At 47.3% G+C, this 27,620-nt stretch overlaps 1 protein-coding gene across 1 annotated transcript; it reads left to right on the top strand.

Annotated features, from left to right (window-relative positions):
* Positions 1–40: 40 nt before the first annotated feature.
* Positions 41–16,880, top strand: LOC116967735. The gene is made up of 5 exons (XM_033014343.1): positions 41–198; positions 11,028–11,286; positions 13,254–13,287; positions 15,296–15,407; positions 16,560–16,880. Exons 1-5 carry the CDS (start codon positions 156–158, stop codon positions 16,868–16,870), a joined length of 759 nt encoding a protein of 252 aa, XP_032870234.1. The 5' UTR covers positions 41–155; the 3' UTR covers positions 16,871–16,880.
* The last annotated feature ends 10,740 nt before the right edge of the window (positions 16,881–27,620 follow it).

Raw genomic sequence — 27,620 nt, 5'->3', positions numbered from 1 at the left:
CTCGCCCAGTGATCAGAAGCCTGGGCGGTCCCAGCGCCTCTTGCATAGGGTAGCTCACCCCCTTGCCCTCCCCTCCTCTCCGTCTAACGATGATGTCTGTCAATGCATGTTAGCTGTAGCTGCGGCTCTGGCAGAGACGGGCTGCGCTCCCGGCGATGAGCGCCCGGGGAATTCATCAGGGATACCTGAAGAAATACGGTGAGGATTTGCAACGTTTGATGAGTGTGGGTGGAATGGCAGAGAGACTTGCATGGTGTGCAACCCGCCCCAGATAGGGAGGGGGGAGTCCTAATCGCAGTTACATTCAAGTTCAGAGACTTCAAGATGCCTGAACCCGGTGAGAGAAGTGGCCAGTGAATTAAACAGCATCTTCCAGAATAACTTGTTTTCACTCTGCGTCGGAATTTCTCCCTTGTGCTAAACTGAACCCGTTCAGGGTAGATTTCGCTGCATATGTTGCCTGCCGCATTTTAAACACCACCAAAAAATATCCTGAGTTATAGAGTGACACAGTGTGGAAACAGGCCCTTCGGCCCAACTTGCCCACGCCAGCCAACATGCCCCAGCTATAGTAGTCCCACCTGCCAGCGTTATAGACAATAGACAATATGTGCAGGAGGAGGCCATTTGGCCCTTCGAGCCAGCACCGCCATTCAATGTGATCATGGCTGATCATCCCCAATCAGTACCCCGTTCCTGCCTCCTCCCCATATCCCCTGACTCCGCTATCTTTAAGAGCCCTATCTAGCTCTCTCTTGAAAGCATCCAGAGAACCTGCCTCCACCGCCCTCTGAGGCAGAGAATTCCACAGACTCACAACTCTCTGGGTGAAAAAGTGTTTCCTCATCTCAGTTCTATAGACAATGAACAATAGGTGCAGGAGTAGGCCATTCGGCCCTTCGAGCCAGCACCCCATTCAATGTGATCATGGCTGATCATCCATAATCAGTACCCCGTTCCTGCCTTCTCCTCATATCCCCTGACTCCGCTATTTTTAAGAGCCTTATCTAGCTCTCTCTTGAAAGCATCCAGAGAACCTGCCTCCACCACCTATCTAGCTATCCCTTCTCCCCATACCCCCTGACTCCGCTATCGTTAAGAGCCTATCTAGCTATCCCTTGAAGGTGTCCAGAGAACCAGCCTCCACCACCCTCTGAGGCAGAGAATTCCACAGACTCACAACTCTCTGTGAGAAAAAGTGTTTCCTTGTCTCCGTTCTAAATGCCTTACCCCTTATTCTTAAACTGTGTGGCCCCTGGTTCTGGGCTCCCCCAACATCGGGAACATGTGCAGTCCATATCCCTCCAAACCTGTCCTATCCATGTACCTGTCTAACTGTTTCTTAAATGTTGGGATAGTCCCAGCCTCAACTACCTCCTCTGGCAGCTAGTTCCATACACCCACCACCCTTTGTGTGAAAAAGTGGTTGCAAAATCTACCTTCTTATAAATGTGAGTATTTTCACTTGAATGTCATAACAATTTGTAAATTAGTCACAAGGTGTGTACATGGATTTCAATTTGCCAGCAATTAAAGGGATCATTCAGGTGTGGAGCAGATGGAGGCATGTGTCCATATCTCCTGTTAGTTTTCATGTCCTTTGTTAATTATTGCAGGGGACATGTCTTATGACCTTGATTCTGCTACCTTGTGTACCATCCCCGATCCCAAATGGATGGACATTATTTATTTTTTAATTGCATTTATATATTTGGGGCTGTCAGATATAAGGGGTCTTGTTACTTGGCAAGGTGTGGGATATGGTATCTGTTGTAAGTTATTGTTTAGCTTAGATAGTTTAGACACAAAAAGCTGGAGTAGCTCAGCAGGACAGGCAGCATCTCTCGTGAGTAGGTCACCCATTCCTTCTCTCCATAGATGCTGCTGCACCCGCTGAGTTTCTCCAGCATTTTTGTGTACCTTCGATTTTGCAGCATCTGCAGTTCCTTCTGAAACATATTCTTATTGCGACCTGGGCAATTTCATCTCAACCACTGAGAAATGTTAAACATACACACACTGGGGACTGGAGATTGTGCCTTCCTCCACAGTGGTATCCACTGTGGGGGGATGATTTTTTTGTCTAATTGTAGTCCTGTAGGTCTGTGTCCAAGATGGCTGCCGTGAAGAGAGAGTGGACGCTGGCGCGCTTTGGCTGCCGCTGCTCTCTCTTCACACTGTGTTCTTGATTTTCTGTTTTTGGATTGAATTCTGTTTTTAATTTGTGTCTCTGTGATGTCTTTATTAGATTAGATTAGATTATTCCTTTAATAATCCTTTTCAGGAAATTACAGTGCCACGACAGCTTCAAGACAAACATAACACCACGCTTTCATACATAACAAGTTAAAATACGTTAAAATACAGGTTAAAATACAATTAATTTTAAAAAAGTGCAGTTATTTATGCTCATTATAAAGTCTTATAGCAGCTGGTAAACAGGACTTCCTGTATCTCTCCGTTTTGCACATTGGTGCAATCAGCCTCTGGCTGAAGATGCTGCTCTTGATCACCTTCAGGGCATGGAGTGGGTGAGTGGGGTTTGTCATTATGGAACCTAGTTTATTTAGAGTTCTGGCCTCTGCCACCTGCTGGACCGTTCGTTGCTCAGCCCCGACCACTGAGCCGGCCTTCCTGATTAGTTTGTCCAATCTGTTTTTATCCGCTATACGGGCGCCATCTCCCCAACAGGCCACAGCAAAGAACAGAGCACTGGCCACCACTGAATGGTAGACACTGCACAGTAGGGGTTGGCAGATATTAAAAGACCTCAGCCTCCTTAAAAAATACAGTCGGCTTTGTCCCCTCCTGTACACCGCCTCCATATGACACTTCCAGTTCAGCTCACTGTCAAGCTGCACCCCAAGGTACCTGTGATTAGCAACCACCTCCACCTCAGTGCCCTTAATGGTGATCGGCGTTGCTTGTTATATTCCGATTATATGTTATTCCGATTACTATGTAAGGTGTCCTTGAGATGTCTGAAAGGCGCCCATTAAATAAAATTTATTATTATTATTATTACTGTATGTGCCTCTGCAAGGGGATCGAGGTGCCTAATGCCTTGCGTGTAAGCATAGTTCCAAAACAAGGGAGAGAGCAAGGGGTAGCAGAAACAGGGCTGGAGTTGAAGTCTGCTTCAGATTAAATGCTTGCAATCAAATATTGCACCATCTCCCGGACAAGTTCCAGCCTGCCAAAGCCTCTGAACGCTTTAAGGATTAACACCGCTGATTGTTTCTTTATCCGCACAAGCATTGATGCCCTGTAATACATCATTTAATCACTTTTTAATCTGCCCAGACTCCCTCTGGCCATGCACTACTGAGCTACAATGCTATTAGTTTGCATTTCTGATAATGGGAAAGAAGGGGCAGGTTTCATCACTGGGATTATTGCGTGCGGGAGATTGGGAACGGCAGAGATTTGTCCAATTAGGATAATGGGATTCTTATCCAGAAACAATACTCTTGCTGCTGCCTTCATATCCTGAGTAGCCAAGTATTATATTCTGTGTGTGGGGTTCTTCCACAATCTTGCTGTGCGATTGTGAGTTGCTTCTCTGCGTTCCCTACTTTGTACAACCCAAGTTGGTGGATGGTTTGTGGCAAGTGAACTAGAGTTTGGCTGGCAACACTTGGCTTACATCCTCAATAGTGTAACCCAAAGATCCTTGGTGTAACCCGCCAAGGAATTCCACCCTTTGACCATGACAGCAGCCTGTGCATAGAAGACAACAGCAGTTAATTGGCTACTGGGAGTCCTGGGATCCCTTTGCCGAGGGCCGCCAGCGTGAATCTCCGCCTGTGGACTTTGGGAGCCACGGACCCCAGCAGGAAGTGGCCGATTCGGAGGTCCAAGCCGCTACGGTTGCCTTCCGTTCCGACGTCGGAGTTCCATCTCCCCGGCTAGCGGGCCTGAGCGGCGTGCCCCCCCCCCCCCCGTAGCGGCGACTGCGGAGGATTCGGGAGGCCCCGACCATGGGTGAACATCAAGAACATCAGAGGAAGAGGATTGAACTTTGGTGCCTTCCCTCACAGTGGGAAACTTTGATTCTGCTGTGTGGGGACGTTTTATGTTGGACTCTATCGTGTGTTGTGTTCTTTTTTTAATTTGTACAATACAATACAATACAATACAATACCTTTTATTTGTCATTTGAACCTCACATGAGGTTCAAACGAAATTTGGTTTCTGCAGCCATACAAAAAAAGAACCAAGACACACACCAACACAATTCAATTCACATAAATATCCATCACAGTGAGTCTCCTCCTCACTGTGATGGAAGGCAAAACTTGTCTCTCCCCTGCTCTCCATTCCTCTCCCGAAGTCGAGGTCAAAGCCCCCGGCGGGCGCTAGCAAGTCTGCGGCCACTCAAAGCCACGCCGGGCGATGTACGGCCCTGCCCCGGGTCTTGATGTTGGAGCCCCCGGCGGGCGCTAGCAAGTCCGCTGCAAATTACAGCCGCGCCGGGCGTTGTAAGGCCCCCCCTCCAGGTCACTCTCAACCCCGCAATTCGGGCGGGAGAAGTCGCCGTTGCCGGTGCCCCGCAAAGCAGTCTCCCACCGGGGACCCGCGAGCTCCCGGTGTCACCATCCACCGGAGTCGGGTCGCAGCAGCTCGCCGCCGCAGCTCTCCACGCTCCGAAGCTGGCTAGCTCTACGGAGGTAGGTCCGTAGGACTGCAGCTCCGCAGCTCCGCAGCTCCCCAGCTCCACAGGCTCCGTGACTTCAACCCCCAGGTCGCTCCGGTTCGAGGCCGCTCCACGGCGCTAGGCCCCAACGGCAACGGAGACCCGACAGGGAAAAGGTCGGGTCTCCATGCAGGGAAGAGATTTAAAAGATTCCCCCACCCCCCACACATACACATTTAAAAACCCACTACAAACTAAACCCTCAACAGGCGTATGGCTGTACGGTGACCACACTGTACCAACTGGCACATGTGACAAATAAATGTATCTTGTTTCTTCTTGTACTGTAAATTTCCCCTAGTGGCCGCGGTCTCCGGGGAGGGAGCGGCCGCTCCAGACATTTCCAAGCCGCTGAGGAGTGTTCACCCGACACCGGAGTTCCAGCTTCCCGGCAAGAGGGCCTGAAAACATCGGACTGGCTGCGGAGGCCACAATAGGCCCGACTATGGGTGAACAGGGGATGGGACTAGACTTTGCTGCCTTCCTACACAGGGGGAACCATTGTGGGGGGATGTTTTTATGTTGTTAAATTCTTTAATGTTGTGTCTTATCTTTATTAGTGTGCTGCATTGGCAAGTCAAATTTCACTACACCATTTGGTGGATGTGATAATAAATATCCTTTGTATCCTTGTAGTGTGTAGGATAGAACTGGAGTGTTCACGGTGCTTCACGGTGGGCGGCGCGACTCTCGTCAGCAGCGGCCTCTGCAGTCCGTCTGCGTTTTTATTATTTTATGTCTATGTTTTTATGTAGTTTTGTTATTTTTTTGTTGGGGTATGTGTGTGGGGGGGTGGGGGGGGAGGGGGTAACTTTTAAATCTCTCCCTGCACGGGAGACCCGACCTTTTCTTTGTCGGGTCTCCGTTGTCGTTGGGGCTGCAACGAGGAGCGGCCTCCAACAGGAAGACCGGGGGCTCTGGTGCTGACAACTCACCTCACCGTCGCGGAGCTGGCCGAGTCCAGAGCGGGTGGAGCCGTGGTGGACGCTGCTGCGGCCCGACCTCCGGAGATTCGGAGGCTGCAACTGCGGGTCTGGCGGACGGCGGCACCGGGAGCCCGCGGGTCCCTGGAGGGAGACCGCTTTTCAGGGCTCCCGCAACGGCGACTTCTCCCGCCCGAGTTGCGGGGTTGAAGAGCTCCTGGAGCGGGGCATAACATCATCACCCCGCGCGGCTTGGAATGGCCGCAGGACTCTGCGAGCGCACGCCGGGGGCTCTAACATCAAGAACCCGGTGTGCGACCTTGCATCACCCGGCGTGGCTTTAATGGCCACGGGACAATTCGCCATCGCCCGCTGGGGGCTTTGACTTTGACTCTGACATCGGGGGGGAGAGTGCAGTGGAGAGAGAAGTTTTTTGGCCTTCCATCACAGCAATGTGATGGATGTTTATGTAAATTATATTGTGTCTTGGGTCTATTTGTTTGTAATGTATGGCTGCAGAAACGTCATTTCGTTTGGATCTCAAGGGGTCCAAATGACAAATAAATTGTATCGTATCGTATCGAGTACAGGTGGGCGGTGGTCGGCGTGGACTCGGTGTGCTATAGGGCCTCTAAAATGTTAAAATAAAATAATCTTGCACCCCTCCTCACCTCTCCCTTTCTCATTGCGATGACTGGGCCTCACTCCAATACAGCCCTTCTATAAATCCTCTGAGAATGTTCAACCAAGCAGGAGATACAGTGTATATTGATGCATTGCAAGACTCATCCAGGCAGAGGAACACATGACTTCCTCACCGCTCTCTGCGGGATTGGTTTGTGTGTAACCCCAGGCCTAGTTGGCGATCACATGCAGCCTGGCGTTTGACTTGGCTGGCAAAACTGCAACTGTCAGTAGTGCAGGCTGCCAAGAGGCTCCATCCATCAAACATGATGGCAGCATGTGCATAGAAAGCAGTGGTGAAAACAGCACATAATCCTTTTCTCCACAGATGCTACCTGGCTCACTGAGTTACTCCAGCTTTTTGTGTCTATCTTCAGTGAAAACACCAAGCTGAGTGGGGTCCACACTGGGTGAGAGCAACTGGGCTTTGAACGCTGCTCTTTTTGAACCCCAAATTTAGAGATACAGTGCGGAAATAGCCCCATTCGGCCCACCGCGTCCGCGCCAACCACCAATCCCTGTACACTAGCACTATCCTACACACACTAGGGACAATTTACAATCACATTGAATGGTAGTGCTGGCTCGAAGGGCCGAATGACCTACTGCTGCACCTGTTGTCTATTGTCTATTGTGTCTCAGGAAGAACGTGTAAACTCCGTACAGACAGCACCCGCAGTCAGGATCAAACCCAGGTCTAAGAATAAGGAGTAAGCCATTTAGAACGGAGATGAGGAAACACTTTTTCTCACAGAGAGTGGTGAGTCTGTGGAATTCTCTGCCTCAGAGGGCGGTGGAGGCCGGTTCTCTGGATACTTTCAAGAGAGAGCTAGATAGGGCTCTTAAAGATAGCGGAGTCATGGGATATGGGGAGAAGGCAGGATGATCAGCCATGATCACATTGAATGGCGGTGCTGGCTCGAAGGGCTGAATGGCCTACTCCTGCACCTATTGTCTATTGTCTATTGTCTCTGGCGCTGTAAGGCAGCAACACTACCTCTACGCTACTGTGCCACCCCTAGAATTATACATGACAAAGCTGACTAAATCTCAACAGAGGGTAGATGAGGAGTGGCTTCGAACCTCAGCAGGGGAGTTCATCCCAATAAAAAGTAAAATGAATCCCAGCACATTGTTGGTTGGAGGCCGTAAATGGCAGGAACAGTATCGACGTGGAATCGCAGATGCTGGTTTACACAAAAGGTCACAAATTGCTGAGACTCGGACAGCCCGAATGTCAGACAAAATATGACGACTCGTGCATATGTGATCTGTGCAAAATTAATTTCACTGCTCTCTGCACACATAACAATGAAGCCCCTTTGAACCATTGCAAAACTTCACATTGATCAAACTGTTTATCAATGTTTATTTGGAAACCATGTAAGCAATCCCATTGATCTCCTTTTGTACATCGTGTGAGAGGGAGAATGGAGATTTCATAATTAAACTGATGTTATGTTTCCTCATCCCGTCGCTTGGCTTGGTATCCAACTTTCCCCTATGTCCCTGTCACCATCCAGATGTTGTTTGCTCAGGATACATTCCAGCTGTTGGTGAAGCAAGGGTTCATCTCTACCAGTGGGACAAAGGCAATGTGGCCTAAAGATGAGGAGCCAAAGTTAACAACAGCAAAGGGTTTAAGTTGTCTTTGTGTCATTTGTGTTGTTTATGCTGTGGTCAGATCTCTTGGGTTTGTGTCTGAGTGTAGTTTATTGTACGGGGGTACAGTGAAAAGCTTTTGTTGCGCTCTAAGTTCAAGTTCAAGTTCAAGTGAGTTTATTGTCATGTGTCCCTGATAGGACAATGAAATTCTTGCTTTGCTTCAGCACAACAAAACATAGTAGGCATTGACTACAAAACACATGAATAAATAAACTGATAAAGTGCAAATAATAGATAATGGGTTATTAATGTTCAGAGTTTTGTCCGAGCCAGGTTTAATAGCCTGATGGCTGTGGGGAAGTAGCTATTCCTGGACCTGGTCGTTGCAGTCTTCAGGCTCCTGTACCTTCTACCTGAAGGTAGCAGGGAGATGAGTGTGTGGCCAGGATGGTGTGGGTCTTTGATGACACTGCCAGCCTTTTTGAGGCAGCGACTGCGATAAATCCCCTCGATGGAAGGAAGGTCAGAGCCGATGATGGACTGGGCAGTGTTTACTACTTTTTGTAGTCTCTTCCTCTCCAGGGCGCTCAAGTTGCCGAACCAAGCCACGATGCAACCGGTCAGTCTGCTCTCTACTGTGCACCTGTAGAAGTTAGAGAGAGTCCTCCTTGACAAACCGACTCTCCATAATCTTCTCAGGAAGTAGAGGCGCTGATGAGCTTTCTTGATAATTGCATCAGTGTTCTCGGACCAGGAAAGATCTTCAGAGATGTGCACGCCCAGGAATTTGAAGCTCTTGACCCTTTCAACCATCGACCCGTTGATATAAACAGGACTGTGGTTCCCCATCCTGCTCCTTCCAAAGTCCACAATCAGTTCCTTGGTTTTGCTGGTGTTGAGGGCCAGGTTATTGTGCTGGCACCATATGGACAGTTGCTCGATCTCTCTTCTATACTCGGACTCATCCCCATCAGTGATACGTCGCACAACAGTGGTGTCGTCAGTGAACTTGATGATGGAGTTCACACTAGTCCGCTGCTAACCAGTCAGAGGAAAGACAATACATGATTACAATCGAGCCATCCACAGAGTACAGGTACATGATATAGGGAATAACGTGAATAATGTTTAGTGTAAGATAAAGCCAATAAAGAGATACGTAGATAGTAGTTCAGGACCGCTCTCTAGTTGTAGAAGGGCTTCCTTCCCCACTGCAGAAACAGTACCAGCAGTTGCTGTGTGCAATTCTCTCTGGAAATCTCGCCCGGCCCCCCCCCCCCCCCCCTCCACATCTCCCTCCTCTCTCAGGGTCCTCCCGGCCCAGAAACTTCATTGACCAAGTTCTTGGCCGCCCATCCCAGTCTTGTTTGGTTTTGGTATCCAACTTTCCCTGATCCCTATGTCACTTTCCAGATGTTCGCCTCCATCCCCGGATATGTTCCAGCTGCTGATATGGAGAGTTCCGGGAACCACAGAGTCCGCGCGTGATTCTCAGAAACACTCGGGACAACGCCTGTTGGGTTGTCTGGGTCAGTGGGCAAGGCCCAAACATTTGTTTTCTGTTTGACCCCATTCCTTCTCTCCAGAGATGCTGCCTGTCCCGCTGAGTGACTCCAGCATCTTTGGTTTAAACCAGCATCCGCAGTTCCTTCCTAGCACCTTTTGGGAGAGAACGCCTGAGAGAGATGGAGGTGGCCTCTATGGGTTTCTCTGAGGGATGCTCTTCAAAGTGGGCTTCAATCTCTGCTTGAGGACCATCAATGGGGAGTTAAAGGGAGATAATGACATTTGGCACAATGACATTCAGTCAGAAGAAGGGTCTCAACCCGAAACGTCACCTATTCCTTCGCTCCATAGATGCTGCCTCACCCGCTGAGTTTCTCCAGCATTTTTGTCTACCTTCGATTTTTCCAGCATCTGGAAACATTCTTAAACATTCAGACAAGGAGCTAACCTTAGCCAGCGCTCTCTGACAAGATGTGACTTGCCCCCTGGGACCTCTGGGAGAAGACTACCAAATTCCGTACAGGCAGCACCTTTGGTCAGGATCGAACCCGGGTCTCTGGCGCTGTAGGGCAGCAACTCTTCTCCTTGCGAATGAAACATAACCAAACATAAACCAAATAAATAGTTAGATCTCAAGCCAGGTGTTGAACAGCCAGGAAAAACATTTTTCATACAGAGAGTGGTGAATCTGTGGAATTCTCTGCCACAGAAAGTAGTTGAGGCCACAGTTCATTGGCTATATTTAAGAGGGAGTTAGATGTGGCCCTTGTGGCTAAAGGGATCAGGGGGTATGGAGAGAAGGCAGGTACAGGATACTGAGTTGGATGATCAGCCATGATCATATCGAATGGCGGTGCAGGCTCGAAGGGCCGAATGGCCTACTCCTGCACCTATTTTCTATGTTTCTATGTTTCTATGTTGTTGTTGCTTCATCAATGTCTGCCAGGCCCTGAGCTCCATTAGGTGGGTGGTAGAGCGGACACCCAGAGATGACAAGGTTGGCAACTCTACCGCTGCGCCACTGCGATGGCCTTACAGTTTAACCACCAGTTTAACAGAAACAAAAAAACATTAATGATTCAGTCTTACTATTGACAAGGGCTTCACTGCCAAATAACCACCGACCCCCGACCTTGCCATACGCTAGTGCTGGATGCAGTCAGTTTAGGATTAGAGATGTAATTCTATTTCTAGAAATCTGAACTATAAACAGAAAATACTGGAACACTATCTTTTTCCAGCATTTGCTATTTTTGTTTATGTTTAGGATTAGGTTCGGCATGGATTTTGTTCGAGACGGCATGGTGGTGCAGCGGTAGAGTCACAGCGCCAGAGACCCGGGTTCGATCCTAACTACGAGTGCTGTCTGTACGGAGTTTGTACGTTCTCTCTGTGACCCGCGTGGGTTTCCTCTGGGTGCTCCGGTTTCCTCCCACACCCCAAAGACATACTGGTTTGTAGGCTTTGGTTAAAAAATTGTAAATTGTCCCTAGTGTGTAGGATAGTGCTAGTGTACAGTGATTACTGATCAGTGCAGCCTCGGTGGGCCACGCTGAACCTCTAAAGTCTTAAGTTTAACTCTAAGCCTGGCTCTGTTTTTCTTTTGCTTGCAGGGGGCTTTGTCTTCAAGCAATGGAAGGAGAAGTTCTTCTTCCTGTCGCTGAGGGGCTCCCTGGCCATCTGCCGTGACCACGACTCGCTCCCCGAGGCGGAGGTGCCGCTGGATACCAGCTGCCATGCCATCCTGAAGGGCAGCCAGATCAGCGACTTGCCCCGGCTGCCCCTGGGCGCGGAGAGGGACTGCTGCTTGGGCCTGGTCCTCAGCAAGGGCAAACTGCTCCTGCTGCTGGCCGCGGACACTGAAGACTCCAGGTACGTCCGCAGGGGAGCCATCTTACCTGACCTCTCGGGGGGGGGGGGCTCCACGTGACCCCTGAACTTTGACATTCAGAGTCGCACTGCTTGGGTAACTCAGGTTAGAGTCAGCATGGAAACAGGCCCTTTGGCCGCTTGCCCAAGCCAACCAACCAAGTAGACCTGATGGGCTGAATGGCCTAATCCTGTTCCTAGAACCTATGAACATATCTATCAGCTTCTCCCGATGACATCAAAACAGTTTTTATCCACGAGTAGTTGCTCTACTCAACGGTCAAAAATCTGTAGCCTCCCTTTGATCTGGTATTTTGTTGGTTCACATGCTGTTTTATCATTAATCTTTTATTATTATTAATGTTGAGTGTTTTCTGAGTCATTCGTAACTGTCACTGTATGTCATGCTGTTACTTGTGGGCGGAGCACCAAGGCAAATTCCTTGTATGTGAATACTTGGCCAATAAACTTACTTACTTACTTATTATTCCTACTTTCTCCACCGAATCTTGAATTCTGTTTCACGATTTCTTGTGTGTAAAATGAGATTAGAATAGATGAGTATCTGATGGTCGGTATGGACACGCTGGGCCGAAGGGCCTGTTTCCATTCATCGGGCTCTATGATCTTTTCAAAGGTTTCCTCAAAGTTCAAATGGCCCACACAAACAGGTATATTCATGAAGTATTCTGCCGGTGGCAACCACAAAAAACATTCCAACAGTGGCATGGGTGGAAGAGCAGCAATCTCACAGCTCCAGTGACCTGGGTTCGATCCTGACCTTTGGTGCTATCTCTGTGGAGTTTGCACATTCTCCCTGTGATCTCCCCCCACCTTCCATAGACATGTAGGTTGCTGGGTTAATTGGCCGCTGTCAATAGCTGGTTGAGGGTCAGCATGGACAGGGTGGGCCGAAGGGCCTGTTCCCATCCTTTCTAATTCTTTGACTCTAGATTTGTTGAATATGATCCATATTATGATTTCCAAGTGCCCCATTTCCCCTTCCCAATTTTGGTCACTGCGGTCGGCATGGAAACCAAGAGCATGGGCCTGGGTGTTCATGAGTTCACATGTCATCAGAGTAGAATTAGGCCGTTTGGCCCATTGAGTCCACTATCATTCAACCATGGCTGATCTATCTTTCCCTCTCAACCCCACTCCTGCCTTCTCCCCATAACCTTTGACACCATTACTAATCAATAATCTGTCGATCTCCGCTTTAAAAATAACGAATACTTATTATGCCCCTGTCCCACTTAGGAAACCTGAACGGAAACCTCTGGAGACTTTGCGCCCCACCCAAGGTTTCCGTGTGGTTCCCGGAGGTTGCAGGTGGTTGCCGGAGGTTGCAGGTAGTGGAAGCAAGTAGGGAGACTGACAAAAACCTCCGGGAACCGCACGGAAACCTTGGGTGGGGCGCAAAGTCTCCAGAGGTTTCCGTTCAGGTTTCCTAAGTGGGACAGGGGCATTAGGCTCCACAGCCATCTGTGGCAATAAATTCCACAGATTCACTACCCCCTAATTAAAGAAAATACTCCTCATCTCTTTACTAAAGGTACATCCATTTATTCTGAGGCAGTGCCTCTGGTCCTCAACTGTCCCACTAGTGGAAACATCCTCTCATCATCCACTCTATCCAGGCCTTCCACTATTCGGTAATTCAATACTAAATGATCTGATGGTTGGCCTTGCTAACCTTCCAATGGACAGCCTCTCTGCAAAGAGATGTTTCCTCGGGATATGACCCCTAACTAATCTCACCAGCCTGTTACCAAACAGACTATTTCCCCGATATTAACTCTTTCTCGACCCAAAACATTCCTTCGCTCCACAGATCTCTGGAGCTGTGAGATAGCTGCTCTTCCTACCTGCTGAGTTTCTCCAGCATTTTTGTCTACCTTCGATTGTTCCAGCACCTGCAGTTCCTTCTTAAGCATTAACTCTTTCTTTTATCTGTTCTTTTAACGCAGTCAATGGATAAAGGTGCTTAAGAAAGTGAAAGAGGTAAGATGGTCCATTTAGTGGGTCTCAACAATGCAGTTTTTGACGGGGAGGGATGGGGGGGGTGGTGACATTTTCTTGTTCAGTTTAGTTTCGAGATACGACGTGGAAACAGGTCCTTCGGCCCACCGAGTCCACAACGAACATCGATCACATCATGCCCACGTTCTATGCTATCCCACTTTCATATCCTAAACACTCGGGACAATTTACAGAACTCAATTCACCTACAAATCAACATATCTTTGGGATGTGGAGGGAACTGGAGCAGCTGGAGAGAGCCCACGCGGCCACAGGGAGAACGTGCAAACTCCGCACAGACAGCACACGTAGTCAGGATCAAACCCGGGTCTCTGGCGCTGTGAGGCAGCAACTCTACCGCTGCACCACTGTGCTGCCCAATGGTATGGAGTAGTCAACTAACAGATGGATGGGCTTATGGTAGGAATGGTTTAGAGTGATTGGGGCCAAAAGCAGGCAGGTGGGACCACAGTAGATCTGGCTCAGTGGAGCTGAAGGGTCTTTCAGTGCTGTATGACTCTTATGACTCTAAGTCCAAAAGACCTTTAAAGAACAAGAAAATCGAACTGATTTTTTAATAACTTCAGTTTCTCCATTACTTTTTTCCCTTTTGAAATTGAGATAATAGAAATTAAAATGTATTTCACAGTTCTTGCCTCGTTTAACTAAGCCCTTCGGAGGAGTAAGGCAGTCTTGTTGCTATTGTTCAGGGTCTTGGTGAGACCTTGAATGTTTGGCACAGTTTTGGTCTTTTTAACTAAATAAATCACATTCCCATGAATGTGCATTGCGGATTCACTGGATGGGTTCCAGGGAAATAGAGTTTACTGAATGAGGAGAGGTTCAGTATACTGTATTCTCCAGAGTTTTAGAACTCGGGTTCAATAATGACTTCAGGTGCTGTCTGTGTGGAGTTTGACGTTCTCCCTGTGACCACATGGATTCCCTCCGGGTCCTCTGGTCTCCTCCCACGTCTCAAAGACGTGCGGGAATGCAGGATAATTGGCCCCTGTAAATTGCCCCTGGTGAGTGGGGCAAACGTGGGATAGAACTAGTGTGTATGGGTGATTGGTGCATGCCGTGGACATGATGGGCTGAAGGGCCTGTTTCCACTCTGTATCTTTCAACTCTAATCAACGCCAAGTCAACTTCAACGGTCACCCAAAGACCATATGGTTTTAACATTGGCCAGCACTGCCCTTTTCTAAAACACTCAGCATGCCAGGCAGTATCTGTGGAGAGAGAAACAGTTCTGGTCCGAAATCTTCATTTAACCTGGAAACCGATGAAGGGTCATGGATCTAAAGCAGTTTTCTTTCTCCAAAGTTACACCTTGGCCTGCTGAGTTATTACAACAATTAATGTTTAACTTACTTCAGACAAATCCCCTCTCCGGTGTGGGATACATCCTAAACTACTGAGAGATGTGAAGTGGAAACATGTTGGCCACAAAGGGCTTAGTGGTAGAGTTGCTGCCTTACAGCGCCAGAGACCCATGTTCAATCCTGACATCGAGTGTTGTCTGTACCGAGTTTGTACGTTCTCCCAGTGACCTACGTGGGTTTTCTCCGGGTGCTCCGGTTTCCTCCCACACTCCAAAGACGCACAGGCTTGTACGTTAATTGGTTTGATAAAACTGTGAAGTTGTCCCTCGTGTTAGTGTGTTGGGGATTGCTGGTCGGCATGGACTCGTGGGCTGAAGGGCCTGTTTCTACGCTGTATCTCTAAACTGAACTAAACTAAACTAATCCTCGTGGATATGTGACTGCAGAATTCCCCTCTCGTTGTCCTGCTCCCTTTGCAGGGTTGAAGAACTGTCAGTCTGAAGAAGGGTTTCGGCCCGAAACGCTGCACCCGCTGAGTTTCTCCAGCTTTTTTGTGTACCTTCGATTTTCCAGCGTCTGCAGTTCTTTCTTTAACCCTTTGCAGGGTTGTTCCTCTGCCATACTAACCACTCGCTCATTTCACTTCTCTTTCTTTTCTTTCAAAGTCCATTACGCCCAGCGTGCCCACGTGCATGATCCATGTTGATAAACAACGCAGAGTGTCCTTCAGAGAGAAGGAGTGTGCGGCAACTGTGAATCCATGTCAGCAACATGAAGGTAAAGCTTGAGTTTGTCCCCTCTCCTTCTCTCACCTGCTGAAGGGGTGACGAATCTTCGGGATGTGTGCCTACCTCCTGTAACACCATATGACACTGGAGCAGATTTACGCTACTAAGCCTTTCGAGTCTACTCTACCATTCAATCATGGCTGATCAATTTTTCCCTCTCAACCCCATTCTCCTGCCTTCTCCCCGTAATCTTTGATAACCTTACTTATCAAGAATCTATCGATCTCCACTTTAAAAATGCCCAATGACTTGACCTCCCCCTCCATCTGCGGCAATGAATTCCACAGATTCACCGTCTAACCATAACCTTAGCCCGAATGCATGGCCCTAATCTTAATCCTAACCCTAAATTATGGCCCTAATACAAATTCTAATGCTTGGCTCTAACCCTAACGTATAGTCCTAATGCTTATCCTAACCTTAATGCATGGTCCTAACTTTAAGGCAAAGATAGATAGATTCTTGATTAGTATGGGTGTCAAAGGTTATGGGGAGAAGGCAGAAGAATGGCGTTAGTAGGGAGAGGTAAATCAGCCATGATTGAATGGCGGAGTAGACTTGATGGGCCAAATGGCCTAATAACTCTTCTATCACTTATGAATTTAGGAACTTAATGGATGGCCCTAATCCTAACCCTAATGCTTGTGAACCCTAATAGTAATACATTTGGGTTGAAACTCTAATGTATGGACCTAATCCTAACCCTAACCAAAATGGATGACCTTAATCCCATCCCTAATAAATGGCCCTAATCCTAACCTTATACGTAATGCAGCTGGCCACACACCCATGTTGAGTTGATGTTTAGCTTAGAGATACATTGCAGAAACAGGCCCTTCGGCCCACCAAGTCCACACTGACCAGTGATCCCTGCACATTAAAATTATCCTACACATACTAGGGACAATTTACATTTATACCAAGCAAATTAACCTACAAACCTGTACGTCTTTGGAGTGTGGGAGAAAACCAGAGCACCTGGAGAAAACTCACGGGGAGAACGTACAAACTCCTTACAGACAGCACCCATATCGGGTCCCTTGCGCTGTAAGGCAGTAACTCTACCGTTGCGCCACCGTGCCGTCCACGATGTTATTTGACGCGGCGAGTAACCTTGGTGACATTTTGCTCCCGTTTCCAGCTGCCGCCAGACCGAGCAGGAGCAAGGCGCGGTGGTCAGCAGCCTGCCTACGCCACGGTGCCCCGTCCCGCAAGGTGGTCAGGGCCGCCTGCCTACTGGTGGGGGGAGCGGCCGTCGGCCCCACCCTGGGTTACACCGTGACCTCGCCCGGCGCCCAGCCCAGCGACGCCGCCTTGCCGGACTTCAAGGAGCTCGGCATCCATTCGGCGGACGGCTGCCAAGAGGCCGATTGTGGCGGCTACAACCCATTCGACTGTGAAACCATGGACCACGACTTTGACACTTTTGACTTTGGGGGGTTTGCATTTTAGATCATAGACAATAGACAATAGGTGCAGGAGTGGGGCCATTCGGGCCCTTCGAGCCAGCACCGCCATTCACTGTGATCATGGCAGATCATCCACAATCAGTACCCCGTTCCTGCCTTCTCCCCTTATCCTTGACTCCACCATCTTTAACTCTCTCTTGAAACCATCCAGTGAATTGGCCTCCACCGCCCTCTGAGGCAGAGAATTCCACAGACTCACAACTCTTTGTGTAAAAAAGTGTTTCCTCGTCTCCGTTCTAAATGGCTTACCCCTTATTCTTAAACTGTGGCCCCTGGTTCTGGACTCCCCCAACATTGGCAACATGTTACCTGCCTCTAGCGTGTCCAATTCCTTAATAACCTTATATGTTTCATCAACCTTACCTGTGTCTTCCCTCTAGATCCTTACAAGGTCCACACTAACTTCAACTAAAGCTTCCAATGAACCTCAAGAAATTGAGGAGTAATCTCCTCCACTTTTTTGTTCCATGCTTATAATTTTTCTTATAACGTCGGAGGCCATTTGGCCCATTGATCTATGCTGGGTTTTGGAAGCATTCCCATCAGTCCCCTTCCCATACACTTGTGAGCAGCCCCAGTGGGGTTGATAGGCATAGATAGAGGGAACGTGGAAAGGATGTTCCTGGTAGTGGGAGAGTCTAGGATCAGAGGGCACAGCCTCAGAATCAAAGGACCTACTTTTAGAATGGAAATGAGGAGGAATTTCTTTAGCCAGAAGTTGGTGAATCTGTGGAATTCATTGCCACAGGCGGCTGTGGGGGCCAAGTCATCGGGTATTTTTAAAGTGAAGATTGATTGGTTCCTGATTGATTGGTTCCTGATTAGTACGGGTGTCAAAGGTTATGGGGAGTAGGCAGGAGAATGGGGTTGAGAGGGAAAAATAGATCCGCCATGATTGAATGGTGGAGTAGACAATGGGCCGAATGGCCTAGTTCTCCTATATCGTATGGTCTTTCTATGAACATTTTCAATAAAAGGGTGGTGGATTGGATGAGAATGAATGTATGGAGATATGTTTAGTTTAGAAATACAGCATGGAAACAGGCCCTTCAGCTCTACACTAGTTCTATGTTATCCCAGTTTCACACCCTACAGACCAGGAGCAATTTACAGAAGGCAATTAACCTATAACCTGTTGAAGACGGAACTGCAGATGCTGGAAAATCGAAGGTAGACAAAAGTGCTGGAGAAACTCAGCGGGTGAGGCAGCATCTATGGAGCGAAGGAAATAGGCAACGTTTCAGGCCGAAACCCTTCTTCAGATGCAACCTATAACAAGTCAAGTCAACTTTATTTATCACATACACATACAAGATGTGCAGTGAAATGAAGGTGGCAATGCCTGCGGATTGTGCAAAAAAAAGAATAGAACAGAATCGGTATTTACATAATAGAAAAAAAACAGCAATTTTAAAAAGACACATTAACCTGTACGTCTTTGGAGTGGGAGAGAAATCCGGAGAGCCCAGAGAAAACCCACGCAGTCCCAGGGAGAAGGTACAATCTCTGTACAAACGGCACTCAGAGTCAGGATCAAAGCAGGTCCCTGGCGCTTGTAGGTAGCAACTCTACCGCTGCACCACTGTGCTGCCCTGTGCCATGATGTGCCGAAAACTCCCATCAAAGCTGGTGACCACATAGCGGCCATTTTGTATCTCTATGGATTGGGTTGTGTTATATTTACTAAACATTAGCGAACGGAACTAATAGGGGAGTTCCAGTAACTTTACCGGAATCTGGAGTCAATTATTTGGAAAGGCCGATAGTTCAGTGTCTCGTTCACCAGGTTCTGTTTCTCTCATCAGGTTGACTGGGGCCTCATTTTCGCAGGCTCTCTTTAAACGAACAGGAGCTAAGATTCCCCACTCACTCCTCTCAAACTCACCCAGACCTTGTTTCCCACACTCGCTTCCAACCCACCAGGGCCACATTTCCCACACTCTTTAAACAATTCAAGTTGAAGGTGGACACAAAATGCTGGAGTAACTCTGCGGGACAGGCAGCATCTCTGGAGAGAAGGAATGGGTGATGTTTCTGGTCGTGACCCTTCTTCAGACCTGAAACGTCTCGACCCAAAACGTCACCCGTTCCTTCTCTCCTATCCAGAGATGCTGCCCGTCCCGCCGAGTTACTCCAGCGTTTTGTGTCTATCTTCGATTTAAACCGGCATCTGCAGTTCCTTCCTTCGCATGAAGTCAAGTTGAGTTTATTGCTGCATGCACAAGTACCTGTCCCACTTGGGCTTCATTTACGCGACATTATTTACGCGTCACGGTGCACCACGCGCGCATCGTGATGCACACGTGATAGAAACATAGAAAATAGGTGCAGGAGTAGGCCATTCGGCCCTTCGAGCCTGCACCGCCATTCAATGTGATCATGGCTGATCATCCAACTCAGTATCCTGTACCTGCCTTCTCTCCATACCCCCTGATCCCTTTAGCCACAAGGGCCACATCTAACTCCCTCTTAAATATAGCCAATGAACTGTGGCCTCAACTACCCTCTGTGGCAGAGAATTCCAGAGATTCACCACTCTCTGTGTGAAAAATGTTTTTCTCATCTCGGTCCTAAAAGATTTCCCCCTTATCTTTAAACTGTGACCCCTTGTTCTGGACTTCCCCAACATTGGGAACAATCTTCCTGCATCTAGCCTGTCCAACCCCTTAAGAATTTTGTATGTTTCTATAAGATCCCCCCTCAATCTTCTAAATTCTAGCGAGTACAAGCCGAGTCTATCCAGTCTTTCTTCATATGAAAGTCCTGACATCCCAGGAATCAGTCTGGTGAACCTTCTCTGTACTCCCTCTATGGCAAGAATGTCTTTCCTCAGATTAGGAGACCAAAACTGTGCGCAATACTCCAGGTGTGGTCTCACCAAGACCCTGTACAACTGCAGTAGAACCTCCCTGCTCCTATACTCAAATCCTTTTGCTATGAATGCTAACATACCATTCGCTTTCTTCACTGCCTGCTGCACCTGCATGCCTCTTTCAATGACTGGTGTACCATGACACCCAGGTCTCGTTGCATCTCCTCTTTTCCTGATCGGCCACCATTCAGAAAATGATGTGCGCATGGTGTGCATTACACACGCATGGTGCATGGTGACATAGGCAGTGACGACCCAGGATTTTGGGATTCACAAAATCTTTGCTCGCCACCTGCATGACGTGCAAATGATGAAAGTCCAGGCACGTCCACCACCATGCTGAGTGACCCTCTACCTAGAGCTTTTCAGCATACTACATCCAGATCCAGGTACAATAAAAACCTTGCTTGCGGCTGGAACACAGGTATATAGACTCAGATCAACTCACACACAAACTAATTTATCCATAAATTCTGCAAGACAGTGAAACGAAAAGGAAACAAAAGGATCCAGTGTTCATCGGCACTGCTGGTGTGGTGTTGTGGGATGGGTCTGTCATCGTTGGTGATTGTTCGTAGATGGGAAACCACATCAGAGGGGTCTCTCTTGGCACAGCCTGAAGGAGTTTACCAATGTCTCGCGTCGGGCCAGAATGGAATAACCACCCCCACCCTTCACGAGGTCCGATAAAGAGCCGTTTCCATCTCAACAGCAACGTTTATGTGAGACATGTTGGATTGAAAACTGAAATACCTCACTTTGCAGATGACTATTACGGCAATGAGAAAGGAAAGTGGTGTCATGTAATGTGTTGTGTCTGCTCTTCACAGCGTCTTGGATTTTGTACAGCACAGGAACATGGCTGTTCAGTCCAACGTGGACATGCTGACGTTTTGTTTAAGAAAGAATTGGGAAAATCGAAGGTAGACAAAAAATGCTGGAGAAACTCAGCGGGTGAGGCAGCATCTATGGAGAGAAGGAATTGGCGACGTTTCGGGTCGAGAACCTCGACCCGAAACGTCGCCAATTCCTTCTCTCCATAGATGCTGCCTCACCCGCTGAGTTTCTCCAGCACTTTGTGTCATCCACGCTGACTATCAGTGTATCTAAGTTGTGCTCTTAAAAGGCCTAAACTGTGTGAAAGATCCTCAGGGGTGCCATCAGAGAGGGTAGATAGATCTCAGGTAAGAGATATTCAAGCTGGTGGCTGTGAAAGAGGTAGGTTTTAAGGAGCATCGAACAGGAGGAGAAAGTGGCAGAGATTTCACGAAGGCACTCCAGAAGATTACTTTGGCAGCTACCTCAACAACTCAATTCTCTGCAAATATTGAGTAAAATAACACGTGCAATTAAGCAATTTTCTCTCATCTGCCATTCTAAGCACAAGTATACATTATTTTTATCCTCAATCAACTTAGGAAGTTTGAAGTGTGGATCATAAGATCATAGGAGATAGGAGCAGAATTAGGCCATTCGGTCCATCCAGTCTACTCCACCATTCAATCATGGCTGATCTATCTCTCTCTCCGAACCCCATTCTCCTGCCTTCTCCCCGTAACCTCTGACACCTGTACCTTTATCTTGCACTAAATGTTATCCATTTATGCAGTATCTGTACAGCCTAGTGGTATGAATATCGATTTCTCTAACTTCAGGTAGCCCCGGCATTCCCTCTCTCTCTACCCCTCCCCCACCCAAGTCGCACCAGCTTCTCATTTTCACCCTACAAACAGCTAACAATGGCCTGTTTCCTTCATCATCATTACTTTTTTGCATATCTTTCATTCATTGTTCTTTATCGCTCCACATCACCGTCTATATCTCTCGTCTCCCTTATCCCTAACCAGTCTGAAGAAGGGTCTCGACCCGAAATGTTACCCATTCCTTCTCTCCAGAGATGCTGCTTGTCCCGCTGAGTTACTCCAGCTTTTTGTGTCCGTCTTCAGTTTAAACCAGCATGGATGTACCATCTTAATGTTACCATCAGGATATGTAGGAAGTTAGAGGTGGAGATCAGGAATGAGGCATGGGAAGTGTGTAAAGTTTTCAAAAGCAGGAGACTACATAGAAACATAGAAAATAGGTGCAGGAGTAGGCCATTCAGCCCTTCGAGCCTGCACCGCCATTCAATACGATCATGGCTGATCATCCAACTCAGTATCTTCATACCCCCTGATCCCTTTAGCCACATCTAACTCCCTCTTAAATATAGCCAATGAACTGGCCTCAACTACTTTCTGTGGCAGAGAATTCCACAGATTCTCTGTGTGAATTTTTTTTTCTCATCTCGGTCCTAAAGGATTTCCCCTTTATCCTTAAACTGTGACCCCTTGTCCTGGACTTCCCCAACATTGGGAATAATCTTCCTGCATCTAGCCTGTCCAACCCCCCTTAAGAATTTTGTAAGTTTCTATAAGATCCCCCCTCAATCTTCTAAATTCTAGCGAGTACAAGCCTAGTCTATCCAGTCTTTCTTCATATGAAAGTCCTGCCATCCCAGGAATCAGCAATGGGAATTTCTAAAACTATGAACAATTTGAAAACAATGATAATCTTTACTGCACATAGTAGCAATGGTCCAATCACTGGTTCAATGATTCAAGTCAGACAACATCTCTGGAGAAAAAGGATGGGTGAGGTCTGAAGAAGGGTCCCAACCCGAAACATCACCCATCCTTTTTCTCCGGAGATGCTGCCTGACCCGCTGAGTTACTCCAGCACTTTGTGTCTATCTTCTGTACACTGTGGATAGCTGGACTGTCATTGTGGTTAGTCTTTCCACTGACTAGTTATCATTCAACAAAAGCTTTTCACTGTACCTTGGTACACGTGACAATAAACTAGAACTAACCAGGAGGACAGAGTGGGAGAAAGGCGCCACTTCATGAGGTTTTGTGTTTCAATTTGTCTAGAATGCATCCAAGCGTTTCCACAACAGTGTAGCTTCAGTCATAAGTGAATCAAACCAAAACTGCGGGTTCCTGTATCAAACAATGCCCAGAAATACTCCACTTTCTCTGGTTCTACATTAAGTGGATTCCACAACTAAAAATAACATGCATAGACAGCTCAAATTGGCCAGAAAACGTTTTCAAAAAAATTATTTCCAGCTGGATTGGGAGACTTGCAAAAGTATCATTACTTCAAGACGACAGCGAGGCCTCAGCTTGGCTCCTTTGGTTAAGGGCAGTAGCTATATTGTGTTAGGAATTATTTCAGGCACAAATATCCCACTGCTCTGACTTTAACAGGCATGCTACTGCGATTGAGAACTTCATTGCAAGCAAGTCCATGATCTGAGAGAATTCAGGTTAAAGACCAGATCTGCCAATGTACCTGTGTGAGAAAGAACTGCAGATGCTGGATAAAATCGAAGGTAGACACAAAATGCTGGAGGAACTCAACGGGCGAGGCAGCATCTACGGAGAGAAGGAATGGATGACGTTTCAGGTCGACGTTCCAGAGATGCTGCCTCACCAACTGAGTTACTCCAGCATTTTGTGTCTACCTACCAATGTACCTGTCATCTTTGGTATAAACCAGATTCTCCCTCCTTAAAGCTATCCATATGATCCACATCCCTCCATTCCCTGCCTATCCAAGAGCCAACCAATTTCAATCCTGCTTCCTTGCCTCACCCCTGCACGGTTTTAATGTTTTTCCTTTACAAATGTGCCTTAATTTCCCATAAATAGGCCGCTGGCTGTGAAAGAGTTAATCCAGCTTTCAGACTTCTGCCAGTTTCTGCCAGAATGACAAGTTAAATTGAATTCCTATCGAGGAGCTTCAGTAGATAGCAAGTGACAGCACAGAAACAGAACAATCAGCAAGACTCTGCTCCGATACCAGATAGTTTCAAGGTGACCATTTGTTTATGTCAACTGCAGCCTTGAAAAGCCAGAAACGACGCCTCTTGAAAAACAAGGGAGTTACAGTGTGGAAACTCCATTCCAATTGAGTGATGAAGCCTCGCGCTGGAATAAACAGATCATCATGTAGCCGGAGTCAAAAACAGAGATAGGAAGAAGGGAACTGAATTTTGTTCTTATAAAAGTAATAACCTACTCATAGAATTTGCAAGAACATAATATAATCCTTCAATACATCACCCATTTTGTTGTAACATTCCATTACATTAGTCAACATGGGATTACTTTTTTTTTAACATATATTCTTTAAGCAAAGATTCCACAGAGGCTTTATTTAATTAGTTTCAGCTATTTCATTTGAAATGGCGGGAGTGCCCTCAATCAATCACACTCACATTCACAATCACACTCACGCTCACATTCACACTCACATTCACACTCACAATCACATTCACACTCACACTCACAATCACACTCACAATCACAATCACACTCACAATCACATTCACAATCACACTCACAATCACATTCACACTCACACTCACACTCACAATCACATTCACAATCACATTCACACTCACACTCACAATCACATTCACACTCACAATCACACTCACACTCACAATCATACTCACAATCACACTCACGCTCACATTCACAATCACATTCACAATCACATTCACAATCACAATCACACTCACACTCACACTCACAATCACAATCACAATCACACTCACACTCACACTCACACTCACAATCACACTCACACTCACAATCATACTCACAAGCACACTCACGCTCACATTCACAATCACACTCACATTCACAATCACACTCACACTCACACTCACAATCACAATCACAATCACACTCACAATCACACTCACACTCACAATCACACTCACATTCACAATCACAATCACATTCACAATCACAATAATACTTTATTAGACAAGTATGTTTTGCAACATACAAGGAATTTAATTTGCCAAGTCAGTCATACAAATAAAAAGCAACAGAACACACAAAATACATTTTAACATAAACATCCACCACAGTGACTCCTCCACATTCCTCACTGTGATGGAATGCGAAAAAAAGTTCAATCTCTTCCCTTTGCTCGCCTGCGGTCGGGGGCCTCGAGCCTTCCATTGAGGGGATCATCTTGACGGGATGATCAGCTACTGCATCGCGAGGATGTCAACTCCCCCGTGCAGGCCGATCGAACCCTGCGTCGGGGCTGGTCGAGCCTTCCGCGACGTTAGAGCTCCCGACATCCACGGGCTGTCCCGAGACTTCGAGTTCCCGATGTCAAGTCCGCAGGCCGTGGTTGGAGCGATCCCATGTAAGGGATCGACTCGGATGTAAGTCCACGCCCCGCGGTGGGGCCTCAGTCCGAGGAGGCCTCCAGCTCCATCAATGGTAGGCCGCAGAGCGACCAGAGAATGCGATCTAAAATTAATTGCATCTCCGACAAGGTAAGAAACTGAAAAAAAAAGTTTCCCCTCCCCCTCCCCTCCCCTCCCCTCCCCTTCCCCCTCCCCCTCCCCCACATAAAGCAAACCGGAGAACATTTACACAAACTTTTAACACACACTAACATTTGTTTTTAAAAAGATGAAAAAACAAACAGACTTGGTGGGGCTGCCAATCGGGGCGCCCCTGGTGGTCAACTATGACCTTTCCCCAAGTTTCAGTGCATCCCTCAGCATGTAATTCTGCGCTATGAGGTGTGCGAGCCCTCAGCTTTGGGTTGTAGAGACTCCAAATGGAGACCATTTAGGGGCGGCACGGTGGCGCAGCGGTAGAGTTGCTGCCTTACAGCATTTACCGGACCAGAGACCCAGGTTCGATCCTGACTACGGGTGCTGTCTGTACGGAGTTTGTACATACTCCCCGTGACTCCGTGGCTTTTCCACGAGATCTTCGGTCCCACACTCCAAAAGACGTACAAGTTTATAGCTTGATTGGCTTGGTATGAATGTAAAATTGTCCTTACTGTGTGCAGGATAGTGTTAGTGTGCAGGGATCGCTGGTCGGCGTGGACTCGGTGGGTCGAAGGGCCTGTTTCCGTGCTGTCTCTCCAAATAAACTAAACCAGTGAGTTTAGGGAAGACCAAAGTGTGTCCTTCCAACAGCAGCTTATGTATGTTTACCTGTGTGGTTCTGGAAACATTGACTCCATCTACACACCTCATGCTGCCTTGGAAAAACAGCCACAATAATCAAAGACTTGTCCTACCCCGGACATTCCTTCTTCTCCCTGCTCCTATTTGGCAAAAGGTGCATAAGCTTGAATGCGCATACCACCGGACTCGGGAACATCTGTGGAGGGAATGGACGGCAACATTTCAGGACAAATCCATCAGTCCATCCATCAGATGCATCAGAAGGATCCTTACCCGAACCGTCGCCTATCCATTCCCTCCACAGATGCTGCCTGACTCTCTGAGTTCCTCCGGCACTTTGTGTTTGTACTGTATACAGTACATGCAAGTTTCAGTTACTTTTAAGAAAGACTTTTATTTCTGTAGCAAAGTTTGTGGACTCGAGTCATCGTAAAATGCTTTACAGTTGATGAGCCCTTGTATATCACTTTTAATCTACAATGCCCATCAGGTAGGGAATTTTCTTTTACTATTTTGTTCCAAGGGAGAATTATGAAATTGTTCAAGGAAATTTGCCTGTGGGAGTTTTTTTAGAGATTCAGCGCACAAACAGGCCCTTCGTCCCATCAAGTCCGTGCTGACCAGCAATCCCCGCATACTAACGCCATCCTACACACACTAGGGACAATTTACAATGACACCAAGCCAATTAACCAACAAACCTGTACGTCTTTGGAGTGCGGGAGGAAACCGGCGATTGGGGAGAAAACCCGAGCAGGTCACGGGGAGAACGTACAAACTCCGTAGAGATAGCACCCATGGTCAGGATCGAACCCGGGTCTCTGGCGCTGTGAGGCAGAAACTCTACCACTGTGCCACCGTTCCAAATGGTGATGCTGGAAAGTGCATCTCCAGTGAATTACGCGGAAATCTACACAAAACACAGATTAGATTCATCTCCTTAGAGTAGACTGGGTCATGGGGGGTTTTATCATTGAAAATTAGAAGGCAGAATGGGGCCAGACTGTTGCTACTGGCAGGAAGTTCGGCAACGAGAAGAATATATTAGAGTTGAGATAAGGACATTCTTTTAAAATTGATCCGCAATGCACTGCCCGAAAGGAAAAGGAAGGAGATTTAATAGGGACTTCCACAAGGAAGTTGGATCAATCCTAGGAAAGAAAACAACATTTCTGGGTTAGGGATGGGATTAATTAGATAGCACTTTAACAAATAAGCACAGACAGGATGCCAAAAGGCCATTGTTTGTAATGTCTGTTCCAATGAGTCCCAGTAACAGTCCAGAATGCAAAATATTATGTTGATCTGACCCAGTATTTCAACATTAATACCAAAGGTCTTAAACATCTGTCTAAAATTCTGCCCAATTTAAATGGAAAGTGATTTCATTTATTTGCCTCATAATCCGTGATTCATTCAATCCCAGGGAATTATTTTCTCTGAATCCATGCTGGGCTCGATGCCATTAACCCTTGGTATGGTGGTTTACTAGATCAACTTCCTTCCAGCTGGGAGTGATGAAATTAGTAACAAGGAACTGCAGGTGGCTGATTTACAAAACAAAAGACACAAAGTGCTGGAGTAACTCAGCTGATCAGGCAGCATCCCTGGAGAATATGGATAGGCGACCCTTCATCAGGTTTAAGATGAAATTAGGAACAAGGAACTGGTTTACACCAAAGAAAGACACAAAGTGCTGGAGTAACTCAGCGGGTCAGGCAATATCTCTGGAGAAAAAGGATGGGTGGCACATGCAAATTGGAGGAATAACACCTCATGTTTTGTTTGGGTAGCTTACATAACCCGTGGTATGAATGTTGAATTCTCTAGTTTTAACTAACTTTACCTACTCTCCTCCCCCTC

Source organism: Amblyraja radiata, chromosome 41, assembly GCF_010909765.2.
Source record: "Amblyraja radiata isolate CabotCenter1 chromosome 41, sAmbRad1.1.pri, whole genome shotgun sequence".
In the NCBI taxonomy this organism is placed as follows: domain Eukaryota; kingdom Metazoa; phylum Chordata; class Chondrichthyes; order Rajiformes; family Rajidae; genus Amblyraja; species Amblyraja radiata.
Note: the sequence above shows the minus strand (reverse complement) of the source record. Positions and strands in the feature narration are given on the sequence as shown.